Below are 14,720 nucleotides of genomic sequence, written 5' to 3'. Positions count from 1 at the left end.
TCTCACTCTGTCACCCAGGCTGGAGTGTAGTGGCATAATCTTGGCTTACTGCAACCTCTGCTGCGCGGGTTCAAGCGATTCTCCTGCCTCAGCCTCCTGAGTAGCTGGGATTACAGGCACCCACCACCATGCCCAGCCAATTTTTGTATTTTTAGTAGAGCTGGGGTTTCACTATGTTGGCTAGGCTGGTCTCGAACTCCTGACCTCAAGAGATTTGCCCGCTTCAGCCTCCCAAAGTGCTAGGATTACAGGCGTGAGCCACCGTACCTGGCCCTTCATGAATCTTTAAAACAGCAATAGTCATGGCCCTGGTAAGGGGTATGGATTAAAGAAAGACCTGTTTGGAGCTCCCAAAACCAGGCCTGGGTGCGACAGGTAGGTCAATTTTCAGGGCTTAGTCCCTTCAGAGCAGTAGGTCTGCCTCTCTTTGGAAAGCTGCTGTAGAGAAGGAAGAGAAAAAATAGTCATCACAATTTGCCTGAGTGATAGAAGGTTACATAAGTGTTTTCTGTATATTAACCCTCATTCTCAGTTTTCTTGGAATAGTTAATTCTCCCTTCCAGATGATCTAACTTCCATGTCTTTTTTATATAAATAGGTCATATGTGTATAATCTGGCTCCCACTTTGCCCATATCATTAACAAATATTCGTAAATAAAATTTTATATTTTTCTCATTAAAAGGAAATAGGAGGCCAGGCATAGTGGCTCATGACTGTAATCGCAGCACTTTGGGGGGCCAAGGTGGAAGGATCACGTGAGGAGTTTGACCAACCTGGGCAATATAGCAAGACCTCGTCTCTACAAAATAATTTAAAAATTAGCCAGGTGTGGTGTCACATGCCTGTAGTCCCAGCTACTTGGGAGGCTGGGGTGGCAGAATGGCAGGATGGGGTGGCAGGAGGGAAGGAAAGAAAGGAAGGAAGGAACGGAAGGAGGGAAGGAAGGAAGGAAGGAAGGAAGGAAGGAAGGAAGGAAGGAAGGAAGGAAGGAAGGGAGATTGCATTTCATTAAAATTAAAAACATGCACATCCAAGAAATTATAAAGAAAGTAAAAAGACAAGCCATGGAATGAGAGAATATGTTTGCAAATCACATATTTGATAAAGGTTTAATATCTATAATATTTAAATAACTCCTACAGCTCAACAACAAAAAGACAAACACTCTGATTAAAGAATAGGCATAAGACTTGAATAGACATTTTTCCAAAGAAGATATGCAAATGGCAAATAAACCTGTGAAAAGATGTTCAACATCATTAGTCATTAGGGAACTGCAAGTCAAAATTACAGTGATGTATCACTTCACACCTACTAGAATGGCTATAATGAAAAAAAAAAAAGAAATATAACAAGTGTTGACAAGGATGTGAAGAAATTAAAACCTTCATACATTGCTAGTGGGAAAGTAAAATGTTGCAGCTGCTATGGAAAACAGCGTGTCAGTTCCTTGAAAAATTAAACACAGAATTACCATATGATCCAGCAATTCCACAACTAGGCATATACCTGAAAACAAGAATTCAAACAGGTACTTGTACACAAATGTTTATAGCGGCATTATTCATAAGAGCCAAAAAGTAGAAACAACCCAAATGTTCTTCAACAGGTGAATGAATAAATAGTGTTATATCCATACAAAGGAATATTATCCAACTATTAAAAGGAATGAAGTATGAATATGTGCTACAACATGGATAAACTTTGAAACATTATGCTAAACAAAATAAACCAGACACCAAAAGGCAAATATTGTATGATTCTAGTTAGATGTAATGTCTAGGATAGGAAAACTCATAGAGACAGAAAGTAGATTGGAGGTTTTCAGTGGCTGGAGGTAGAAGAGAATGGGGAATTATTTTTTTAAAAGACAGAAAATACAAAAGGCAGAAAATAAAACTCACCTGTGATTTCACTCCCTAGGATAACTGAGCATCCTGCCAGTATTCATCGTTGTAAAAAAATCTATACCTAGTGACTAAGTACAAGTGCTCTGGAGCTTGGACTTCCTAGGTTCAATATATACTTTGTCATTTAGTAGCTATAGGACATCTCTGTGCTGCAGCTTTTTTGTACAATACAAATAATAACAATACAGTTTGTATTATTTGTACAATACAAATAATAACCACTCAGATGGTTGATGGATTAAACTGGATAATGCTTTGAGTGGTTAGCACAGCACCCCCGGGATCCTGGTAAGTGCTCAATAAATGACAGCTTATGCATTAACATATATTGGTATCTATTTTTGTCACTGTAATTATATTGGATATACTGTTTTGTATCCTACTGTATTTTCCATTTGGGTAGCTATAACAAAATATCTTTTTTTTTTTTTTTTTTTTTTNTTTTTTTGAGAAAGAGTCTTGCTTTGTCACCCAGGCTGGAGTGCAATGGCACGATCTCGGCTTACTGCAACCTCTACCTCCTGGGTTCAAGGGATTCTCCCGTCTCAGCCTCCAGACTAGCTGGGATTACAGGCATCCACCATCATGCCTGGCTAATTTTTGTAGAGATGGAGTTTCACCATGTTGGCCAGGTTGGTCTTGAACTCCTGATCTCAGGTGATCTGCTCCCCTTGGCCTTCCAAAGTACTGGGATTACAGGCATGAGACACCACACCCGGCCCAAAATATCTTATTTCTAGTAACTGGCCAGTGGATAAAAATATATATTATCTTAGACTGAGTAATGGTTAAGCAACATAAATGTATTTCTTACAGTTCTGGAGGCTGGGAAGTCCAGGTCAAAATGCTAGCAGATTTCATGTTTGGTGAGGGTTCTCTGCATTACAGATGGTGACTTCTATGTGTCCCCAAGTGGCAGAAGGGGCAAACAGCCTTCTTCAAGCCTCTTTTATAAGGGCACCGTGATGGTTAATACTGAGTGTTAACTTGACTGGTTTGAAGGATACAAAATATCCTGGGTATATCTTTTGAGGGTGTTGCCAAAGGAGATTAACATTTAGAATCAGTGGGCTGGGAAAGGCACCTCACCTTTAATCTAGATGGGTACAATCTAATCAGCTGCCAGTGAGGCTAGAATATAAGGAGGCAGAAAAATGTGAAAAGAGAGACTGGCCTAGCCTCCCAGCTACATCTTTCTCCCTTGCTGGATGCTTCCTGCCCTTGAACATTGGACTACAAGTTCTTCAGTTTAGGAACTCGGACTGGCTCTCCTTCCTCCTCAGTCTACAGGCAGCCTATTGTGAACCATGTGATCGTGTGAGTTAATACTTAATAAACAGTCCTTTATATATATATATATATTTCATTAATTCTGTCCCTCTAGGGAAGCCTAATATAGGCACTAACCCCATTCATAAGGGCAGAGCCCTAATAACCTCCTAAAGGCCCCACTTTTTAATGTTATTACATTTAGTATTGAGTTTTAACATAGAAATTTTTGAGTGGGAACACAAACATTTAGACCATAGCACCTACCGTTCTCATTTTCCTATAAAAATTATTTTTAAGGGCCACATAGTGGCCATTGCATCATTGATTTATCCAAGTCCCTGTTGTTGAATATTTCGGGAGTTTTCAATATTTCATTATTTAAAAAATGCTATGGTGAGACTGGGCGCGGTGGCTCATACCTGTAATTCCAGCAGTTTGGGAGGCTGAGGTGAGCAGATCATCTGAAGTCAGGAGTTTGAGACCAGCCTGGTCAACATGGCAAAAGCCTGTATCTACTAAAAATACAAAAATTAGCTGGGCATAGTGGTGCACACCTGTAGTCCCAGCTGCTCTGGAGGCTGAGGCATGAGAATCACTTCAACCCAGGAGGCAGAGGTTGCAGTGAGCCAAGACTGAGCCACTGTTACTCCAGCCTGGGTGACAGAGTGAGACTCTGTCTCAAAAAAAAAAAAAAGGCAATGGTGATACCTTTGCTTGATTCTTTCTGGTAACTATGCAGAAGAAGGGATGTATGGTTTTTGGCCCTGCTCAGCCTTCTGGGCTCTTGAGTTCCTAAGACAGTGTGCTACACTGAGATGGATCTCAAGGTGGGAGACAAAAATCTGAGTTCCAGTCATGCTTCTGCTCTGTTTCCAGGTGATGCTGGGGACCGCTCTTCCCTCTGTGGGCCTTTGTTTCCCCATCTGTGAAAGGAGAGCTTTAGAGGGAGTGAACTCAAGATGCCTTTTCTGTTGTGGATTTCTCCAGCTCCATTATGGCCTTCCTCAGGGCTGTGTGTGTGTGCACACGCTTAAGCGTGTGTTTCAATTTCTATTCTTAGCAACGTGATCTTTAAACAAGGAATAGATTTGTGCTTCTGTCTCATCTCAGATGCATGCAGCTCCTGCTGGGCTGTTTCATTCTCTGCCAGCCATTCATTCACGTTAAAAGCAATGGCCCATTAAGGAAATAAGTGGATGATGCTCCTCCATCACCCTTGATAAGTATTGCAGGCTCTGATCTGGGGGCTTGGCCTTCTTTGGCCACCAGATCTTGGCTCTGTCTATGTGCTATAGATGAGGTCAGGGGAGTCTTGATTTTAGCATCTCCCTCTCCACTCTCCCCTCAGATCCTGTCTCTGGGATGGCCCAGGGATGCTGTTTGGTCAATATTGGTTTTTAAAGATGATGAGTAATCAACAATCCAGATGAGACGGGTCATTGTTTGTCCTGAAATAAAGAGTGGACAGGGATGTATACCCTTCTCTGAGTTCTTGCTGTGGTGGTGTTTTAGAGTCACTTTATTTTATTTTTTTGAGACAGAGCCCTGCTCTGTCGCCCAGGCTGGAGTGCAGTGGTACAATCTCAGCTCACTGCAACCTCTGCCTCCCCGGTTCAACTGATTCTCCTGCCTCAGCCTCCTAAGTAGCTGGGATTATAGGCACACACCACCATGCCCAGCTAATTATTTTGTACTTTTATTAGAGACGGGATTTCACCATGTTGGCCAGGCTGATCTTGAACTCCTGATCTCAGGTGATCCACCTGCCTTGGCCTCCCAACGTGCTGGGATTACAGGTATGAGCCACCACATCTGACCGTCACTTTAAATATTTAATATACAAATTCAGATTCTAAGTCTGCATCCTCAGAGGTTCTCATTTAGCAGGTCTGGGGAGAAGCCCAGTTTCTTCATTTTAAAAGATACTACAGGTTGCCTTTCATGTTCGAATAGGAAAAAATAAATAAATAAAATACACTACAGGGGACTTGGAAGCACATCCTTCGTGGAGAACATTGCCGTACAGTAGTAGGATTTGCAAGCTCTTAAAGCTCACTAAAGCCAGACAGGTAACAAATGGGTGGTGTATGAGAGAAGAGTGCTGGTGACTCTGATGAACAGGAGGATCTTATGTTCTCTTAAAGGCAGTCAGTACTTAGCTTTAGCTAGTTGTTGCCAGATAACACCAGTCCAGTGTTGCTAGATATTCCACTTAACTTTCCCAAGAAGAGTTAGAAATCCAGATTTGTGAAATATCCTATTTTTAAATATCAGCAACCAATTCAAAATTTAAACAAAAAGTTTGAATTGTAGGCCAAAACATATGCACTGGCCAGATCTGGCTCTGAATTCTGCCTGTTGAAATCTCTTGACAACACTTTAGCTAAACAATCACTCAATTTAAGTCAAAATGATGCAGTCAACAGCTCTCTTGACTGGCAGCATCACACTGCCTCCCTCTGCGATGTGAGGCTCTCTGGGGTTCTGGATAACACCCAGCTTGGCGTGGGGCAAAGTGCTCTGAGCAAGGGAGTCAGGAGACCTATTTCCTAATCCTTGCTAACAACTTGCTAGGTGACATTGGGAAAGAAATTCTCCCCCTTGCCACAGGATTTCTTTGTATAAAGTAAGGGGGATGATCTCTACTGTTCTTTCTAAGGTTCTAGATCATTCTTTTCATGAAGATTTATGTACTTACTGTCAGCTACTTGAAAAGGAAACTTTTCAGATTAACTTGAAAATTCACCTTTAATTGGCTTGAGTGACAACTAGTTCTTCCTCTTCCATATTCTCCTGTGTGTCTTCAGTGATTTGTGTTTGCAGGGAAGTTTCTTTTCATTGTATGCTTTTGGGGGCATTTTCTAAGGGAAAGAGCTCATTTTAGAATAGAAAGTCTGGGTGGGGTGGAGCATATGGACTTTTTGTTTGCTGAATACTACGTTTTGAGTCAAATAAAAAAGTAAAGGAATAGAGTAAATATGGAGAACATACTGAAGTAAAAAGCCACTTCCTTGAACTTCACAGTTCAAATAAAACCTTGCAATTGAATCTTTTTTTCTTGTTACTTCTCTGAGATATAATTCACACAATAAGATTCACCCATATAAAGCATACAATCCAATGTTTTTAGCATATTTACAGAGTTGTGGAATCAACACCACTATCTAATTTCAAAACATTTTCAACTCCTCAAAAAGAAACCCCATACTTGCTATTGGTTGCTGTAGTTCTGTCAACCACAAATCTGCTTTCTGAATCTATAGATTTGCCTATTCTGGACCTTTTATATAAATGGAATTATATAATATGTGGTCTTTTGGGTCTGTCTTCTTTCATTTAGCATAATGTTTTCAAAGTTTATCCATGTTGTAGCATGAATCAGGACCTCATTCCTTTTTATTGCCAAATAATATTCTATTGTGTGGCTATATGACATTTTGTTTATCCACTCATCAGCTGAGGAACAATTGTTTCCACTTTTTGGTTATTGCATATAACAACACTATGAACATTCACAAACAAGTTTTCATGTGCCTATATGTCTTCATTTCTCTCAGGTATAGATAAGTAGGAGAGTAATTGTCAGGTTGGATGATAACTCTACATTTAATCTTTTGAGGAACTGACATACAGTTTTCCAAAGCAGTGGCATCATTTAACACACCTACCCACAGTGTATGAGGGCTCCAGTTTCTTCACATCTTCATCAACACTTATATAATCTGTCTTTTTAATTTTAGTCATCCTTGAGTATGTGAAGCAGTATTTCAATGTACTTTTTTTTTTTTTTTGAGACAGGATCTTGCTCTTCACCCAGGCTGGAGTGCGGTGGCCTCAATCTCGGCTTACTGAAACCTCTGCCTCCTGGGTCCCAGTCATCCTCCTGCCTCTGCCTTCCAAAGTGCAGGGATTACAGACAGGAGCTGCTACAATTTTATTTTGCTTACGATTTTGTGGGTCAAATGTTCAAGAAGGGCGAGGTGTGATAGATCATGCCTGTAATCCCAGCACTTTTTTTTTTGAGCCCACTCTGTTGTCCAGGTGCGAGTACAGTGGCACAAACTTGGCTCACTGTCACTTCTGTGTTCCAGGCTCAAATATCCTCTCACCTCAGCCTCTGGAGTGGCTGGGACTACAAGCATGTGCACCACCACTCATGGCTAATTTTTGTAATTTTTTGTAGAGATGGGATTAGTCATGTTGGCCAGGCTGGTCTGGAACTCCTGGGCTCAAGTGATCTGCCTACCTTGGCCTCCCAAAGGTTGGGATTATAGGCGTGAGCCACTACAATTTTATTTTGCTCACGATTTTGTGGGTCAAGTATTCCAGAAGGGCTGTGAGTGCTGGTTCACGCCTGTAATCCCAGCACTTTTTTATTTTTTTTGAGCTGCTCTTTTGCCCAGGTGATAGGGCAGTGGCACAAACTTGGTTCACTGCAACTTCTGCGTCCCAGGCTGAAGTGATCCTCCCACCTCAGCCTCTGGAGTAGCTGGAACTACAAGCCTATGCCACCACTCCTGGCTAAATTTTGTATTTCTAGAAGAGATGGGTTTAGCCATGTTGGCCAGGTTGGTCTGGAACTCCTGGGCTCAAGCGATCCACCCGCCTGGGCTTTCCAAAGTGCTGGCATTATAGGTGTGAGCCATCGCTCCCAGCAATCCCAGCACTTGGGGAGTTTGAGACCAGCCTGGTAACATAGGGAAAACTTGTTTCAAAAAAAAAAAAAAAAAAAATTACCTGAGCATGATGGCATGTGCCTGAAGTCCCAGCTGCTAGTGAGGCTGAGGTGGAAGGATCACTTGAGTTCAGAAGTTGGAGGCTTCAGTGAGCCATGATTGTCCCACTGCATTTCAGCCTGGGTGACAGAAGGATCTTGTCTTTCAAAAAAGACAAAATTAAAATGTGTGTGTATGTGTGTGTGTGTGTGTATATATATATATATATATATATATATATATATATATATATATAAAATTCAGGAAGGGTTGGGCTGGGTAGATAGTTCTTGCTTGGGGTCTCTCACACAGTTGCAGTCAGACACTAACAGGGGATGCCATCACTGGAAGGCTCCATTGGGCTGAGTGTCCAAGATGTCTCACTCAGATGGCTGACAGGTGATGCTGGTGATCTCGTGGGAGCTCAGTGGGAATTTTTTTTTTTTTTAATTGACATGTTGCTCCTGGCCATCAGTGAGAATTTTGACTGGCATGCCAACATGTGGCCTCTGTAGCATGGCAGTCTTATGGTTGTCAAACTTTGTTTCTCCCGGAGTGAGAATACCAAGAGAACAGTTACATGGCCTCTTCTGATCTAGCCTGGGAACTTAGGCAGCATCTCTTCTGCTGCATTCTACTGGTTCCAAGTGAGTTACCAGGTAAATCCAATAACTTGTAGTCATGTTCCAAAATTGCTGTAAATGCTTCCTGTAAATGCTTCCTGTGTACCAGCACTGTTTTATGTGCTTATTTAATTCTTATTAAAAACCCTATGAGGCCAGGGCAGTGACTTACACCTATAATCCCAGCACTTTGGGAGGCCGAGGCAGGAGGATTGCTTGAGGCCAGGAGTTCAAACCCTCACACTCACACTCCTCATATCCAATTACTGAACATTTGTCACCCACAAACATAGCAACTATGACACTGTACTGACACATACAAAATCTGTTACATTCCATCTTCCCCATGCAAGCTCAATCACTATGACTTATTCTCCATGCTCACCCACTGTCCCATTCTTCACACTGTCACAAGCACATGCCCATCACACACTCAATTACTGTGACACAGCTCTAATCCTCAATCACTGTCACATACTGTTTTTCACACAAGTATGGTCACCATCTGTACTCTTAAAGCACGGTGTTTACTCTCCTATAAAACTGAGTTAATATGCCAACAGCTCTATTTTTCACACAAGCCGTCACATACTGTATTTTTCCACCCACACAATCCCTGACATACACAATTAGGGTCACACACTTTTACTGCTTTCGTCCCACTCCCAGCTGACACCCACTCCCACACTCGCTCACTGGCTAGGAATTGGAGTAGCTTGTCCGTGGTGTTCTGAAGCCTGGTTCACCTCCCGAATCTCAGCCCCAAGCAGCGTGGCCCCGCCCCTCCCCGCCTCCTCATGCATATGCAGCACCTCAGCCTGGCAGCCCGGCCCCCAGACGGCCATTTGTGGCGGCGCTGGAGGCTGCGTTCGGCAAGCGCTGCGGAGACGCGTAGAGGAGCGCGCCCCCCGGCCGCTGCCGCCACTGGCCCGTGCCGTCACCCCACTTCTCCGCGCCTCGGGCGGTACCCAGCCAGCTCCTGGCGCCGCGCCGGCGCGCGGACCTGCTCTCCCGATACCTCCCGCTACCCGCGACCAGCGCCCGGCCGCTCGCCCGCTGCCCGCCGGCTGCACACGTCCCCGGAGCCGGGCCTAGGGCGGGCGGCAGCGGCGGCTTGGCGCGGTCAGGCTGGGCTCTGTGGCGTCCCCATGGCCGCGGCCGGCTGGCGGGACGGCTCCGGCCAGGAGAAGTACCGGCTCGTGGTGGTCGGTGGTGGCGGCGTGGGGAAGTCGGCGCTCACCATCCAGTTCATCCAGGTACCTGGAGCGGGCCTGCCAGGGGCGCCCGGGCGGCGGCGGGCGGGGGCCGGCGCTACCTGTGGCGGGGCTGCCGCCGCGACCTCGCCCCGGAGGCGCCTCACGGGCCGGGGCCGGAGCCGGGGCCCGGGGCGGGAGGGGGTGAGGCCGACTACGCTCCTGCCCTGCGGCCGCGGCGTCGCGCTCCTGCCTTCTCCCGGGCGCGGCGTCGCGGGAGTAGGGCTTCTCAGGAATGTGGTCTGGAGGGCGGAGCTGGCAGGGTGGGAAGCACCGATCCACCTTATCGCTCTGGCCGAGGCCGGAGACCTCCGGGAGATACTGGGCCACCAAGGCGAGCTTCCTGGTCGGAGGGTCCGGGCGTGGGGCTTGGAGCTGGAGCCCCGCGAGCTGCTTTTCCAGCCGCCTGCGGCCGCGCCTGCACCGTCGAGGCGATCGCTGTGGCAACTTGGCTGCGGCTCCGCGTGGTCTCCAGGCTTCCCCGCGCCGCCGGAGTCGAAGCTGCCCGCTTCAAGCGCTGTGTATTTCTTTGTGTGTGTGTTGTGCTTTTAAGTACTCTCTTAGGTAATATGTCCGGGTGGGAGTGTGTGATAATGCTCCGGGGAAATGGTGGCTTCGAGGAAGTTAAAAATGTTCTCTGGTGGGGTGAGACCATTTCCTAGGAATTCCTGGTGCCTTCCAGCTTTTCGCCTTGCCTAGGTGAAGTTTGGGATGGGCCAGGCTGGGAGATGACCGAGTCGTGCGTTCTGTTTTCTAACCACCTTCTCCCCCACCCCCAGCCCTCTCTGGTTGCTAGAAGCGGAAAGTCTAGGGTTTGTGGTAAAGAAAAGGGAGGTGGAATTCTTCCTTCTTAGAATTTGCTCTTGGGGAGAGGTTTGAGTAATCTTTTTTGGGATTTTTAAAACACAAAGCCCCGATGTCTTCCTGCTTTTGTCAACCTAAAAGGTGTGGCATATGCTGGGAGAGAACGAAGGTACCCTGTTATAACAGGTAACACGTGTATTTTCACAGTATCTAGAGTATGAACGGTGAAATTTTTTTTTCTGGTTTCCGTTTCACCCATTTGTTATTAATTGGGATACCTGATTAGCTTATTTCACTCAGTGTTTATAGTGACATTAAAATATTGTTAAAATATTGAATACTGAAACAAACGTGATTGTCACCTTTCACATTGAGTAAATGAGCAATAATCGTTGCTATAATATTCCCTGGGATTACTGCTGCTAAAACCTTTGTATCCAGGAAGAAAGGATGTTTATATAATGAGCATTTACAGTATGCTCATTAGTGGGTTAAAAAGAAATCACTGAGCAAGAAGTGAGATTGGTTTAAGTTTAGCAGGCTGCAGAATCAGGGATGCTGTCAGGTTGCTATTTCCCTAGGGCACAGATAAATTGTACGTAACTAATGGCAAAGCAAAACAATTTATACCTAACCCTTTCTTTGGGGACTAGTCTGATGGCTGGTGGGTAGGGAGTAGTGGAGGAGAAATCTATGAGTGGGAGAATAATCTTGGGTTCCAATATTGATACTGTTAACTAAAAGATTTGAACTACTAATATTTAATTTTTTTGAGGAAGGGGCCATCCGAATTATTTGTGTCCATGTTAATTAAGGTGTTGGGTCTTTTTGTTTTTGGGGAGTAACATTAAAAGCCATTAAGAAAGCAGTAATCTAATAAATAATATTAAGTGTTAATTTAATAAATGATATTAAAAGCCATTAAGAAAGCTAACGCCTGTAATCTCTGTACCTTGCAAGGCCGAAGTGGGCAGATCACCTGAGGTCAGGAGTTCAAGACCAGCCTCGCCAATATTGGCAAATCCCCATCTCTACTAAAAATACAAAAATTAGTCTGGCATGGTGGTGAGCACCTGTAGTCCCAGCTTCTTGGGAGGATGAGGCTACTTGGGAAAATCGCTTGAACACGGAAGGTGGAGGTTGTGATGAGCCAGGATTGCGCTACTGCACTCCTGCCTGGGCAACAGAGACTCCACCTCAAAACCCCAAAAAACAAAGCATTAATTGCTGTTTTCCTAATAATTTGTAGAATTCGTTTGTTGAAGAAATACCTCCATTATGAATAGTATAGGACCTAGATGCTCTAGACGATATCAAAGAAGTAAAGGAAGCAGGTACGCATGAGAAAGACATATACATATACTTTAGCGTGTGTGTCTTTTAAAGCTCTGTCATTTATTGGCTATGAGAACATGGTCAAAATATTCAGCCTCTCTGAGCCTCAGTTTTCTCACCAGTAAAATGGGTCTGATTACACATTCTTTATAACTTTTTTTTTTTTTTTGAGACGGAGTTTCGCTCTTGTTAGGCAGGCTGGAGTGCAATGGCGCGATCTCGGCTCACCGCAACCTCCGCCTCCTGGGTTCAGGCAATTCTCCTGCCTCAGCCTCCTGAGTCGCTGGGATTACAGGCACACACCACCATGCCCAGCTAATTTTTGTATGTTTAGTAGAGACGGGGTTTCACCATGTTGACCAGGATGGTCTCGATCTCTTGACCTCGTGATCCACCCGCCTCGGCCTCCCAAAGTGCTGGGATTACAGGCTTGAGCCACCGTGCCTGGCCTCTTTATAACTTTTAAATGATGACAAAGATAGTAGCATTACATCTAGCATGTTATTTGTGGTCAGTAATGGTAGGTGTTATCAGTGTTTATGCCTACAATTCTGTAATATGTTTAAATGCAGAGAGAATTCAGACTTGGAAAAGTCAATGTGGAAACAATTGTTAGGCCAGGCGCGGTGGCTCACGCCTGTAATCCCAGCACTTTGGGAGGCCGAGGCGGGTGGATCACGAGGTCAAGAGATCAAGACCATCCTGGTCAACACGGTGAAACCCCGTCTCTTTAAAAATACAAAAAAATCAGCTGGGCATGGTGGTGCATGCCTGTAATCCCAGCTACTCAGGAGGCTGAGGCAGGAGAATTGCCTGAACCCAGGAGGCGGAGGTTGCGGTGAGCCGAGATCGCGCCATTGCACTCCAGCCTGGGTAACAAGAGCGAAACTCCGTCTCAAAAAAAAAAAAAAAAAAAGAAAAAGAAAAAATTGTTAAAAGCACATTGTAGGCTTGGTGGTAGGGAGAATGGAAATGTCATATTTGGGAGTCATATGGGGGGGGGAGTGGGACCGATAGTTGATTTGGGACCTATCATCTGGGCTCTGCAAAAAGCAGACTTTTTGGAGAGACAGGAACCCGACCACCTGGATGCAGTCTGAGCTCTACCACTTGCTGTATGTGTAATTTTAGGCAGGTTACTTAACCTCTCTGTACCTCAGTTTTCCCCATCTGTAAAATGGGGAAATATGGTGGACTGTATATGCTGTGCAATTAATGAATAAACATGCCAAGGGCTTTAGAACAATGTCTAGTATAGTATATAGTAAAGCTGCATACGTTATTATATTAATTTTAGATTATGGAGCTAAAGTGACTGTTTATATTTACACTTAATAGGGTAACTATTCATTGACCGACTCCTGGGGTGTTAAAATTCATTTCACTATGATTGTTCAGCAGTAGTAACTGGAGGGAGAGAACACAGCAGACTAACCATTTTATTTTATTTTATTTATTTATTTTTTTTTTTGAGACGGAGTTTCGCTCTTGTTACCCAGGCTGGAGTGCAATGGTGCGATCTCGGCTCACCGCAACCTCCGCCTCCTGGGTTCAGGCAATTCTCCTGCCTCAGCCTCCTGAGTCGCTGGGATTACAGGCGTGCGCCACCATGCCCAGCTAATTTTTGTATTTTTAGTAGAGACGGGGTTTCACCGTGTTGACCAGGATGGTCTTGATCTCTTGACCTCGTGATCCACCCGCCTCGGCCTCCCAAAGTGCTGGGATTACAAGCGTGAGCCACCGCGCCCGGCCCAGACTAACCATTTTAATAAGCAGAAGTCAGTTCTCTTTGTAGGAGATTAGAATGCACAAATTGGTCTTAATTATTTTTTTAAGACTCCTGAAATACTAGGCTGTTTCTACAATTTTTGGTATATATTTGTCTACTATGTAATCTTGAGCAGAAAATAAATGTAAAATTGGGAATGGAGAATTTAAAAACAATGCCTTTTACCCTTTCTTTGACTCAGATTTAGTTGTTACCTTCTATTCATATAAAGAGTTGCAAAATTAGGAAATTAAGGTAATTGAGATATATTTTTCTTTTTAAAATACAACAAATCATAAAGTAGCCATGATAAAATGTAAAGTATTATGTTTAATGAGTATATATATGTACATGACCTCCTCCTTTCTGTTGCGTATAGTTTTTTGAAAAACTTTAAAAGTTCTCTTGGTAAGCAGAACACCTGAATAATGAGTAAACTCTAGGGAGGAAATAACTTCAAGATAGTACAGAGTGATTAGGAGAGACTGCTGGGGATGTAGGGGCGGCGGTCTCAGTCTCTCTACCCAGGCGACTTTAATAGTCTGTTAATCTGCCTTTATCGCAACTGAGCTTCTGTTTCTTCATGAAAGATTGGGTTTGGTTGAACCAATTTCTGCACCTTTGAAATTCTAGGATTTTTTTTTTTTCTCATTTAACTAGCGTGTGTCTTTAGTCAAGTTTCTTAGGATCTCTAAACCCAAGTTTCACCATTTGAGAAGGGAGAATAATATTAAATAATAGTACCCTTAGGTTTTTTGAAGTAAATAAAATAATGCAGGTAAATCATTCAGCACAGTGCCTTCCACAGAGTAAGTAAGAATTGTTTGCTGGGCATGGTGGCTCAAGCCTGTAATCCCAGCATTTTGGGAGGCCGAGGCGGGTGGATCACAAGGTCAAGAGATCAAGACCATCCTGGTCAACGCGGTGAAACCCCGTCTCTACCAAAAATACAAAAAATTAGCGGGGCATGGTGGCGCGTGCCTGTAATCCCAGCTACTCAGGAGGCTGAGGCAGGAGAATTGCCTGAACCCAGGAGGC

The 14,720-nt window shown here is 44.2% G+C and overlaps 1 protein-coding gene across 2 annotated transcripts in view; it reads left to right on the top strand.

Moving 5' to 3' along the window:
- Nucleotides 1-9,362: 9,362 nt before the first annotated feature.
- Nucleotides 9,363-14,720, top strand: part of RRAS2 (RAS related 2) — an 89,438-nt gene continuing 84,080 nt past the window's right edge. For both annotated transcript variants that reach the window (XM_017525791.2, XM_017525790.2), the window contains exon 1: nt 9,363-9,778. In XM_017525791.2, coding sequence (XP_017381280.1) covers nt 9,671-9,778 — 108 coding nt within the window. In that variant the 5' untranslated portion in view covers nt 9,363-9,670. The remainder of the gene's footprint in view (nt 9,779-14,720) is intronic.

Source organism: Cebus imitator, unplaced genomic scaffold, assembly GCF_001604975.1.
Source record: "Cebus imitator isolate Cc_AM_T3 unplaced genomic scaffold, Cebus_imitator-1.0 Scaffold39, whole genome shotgun sequence".
Lineage (NCBI taxonomy): Eukaryota > Metazoa > Chordata > Mammalia > Primates > Cebidae > Cebus > Cebus imitator.
Note: the sequence above shows the minus strand (reverse complement) of the source record. Positions and strands in the feature narration are given on the sequence as shown.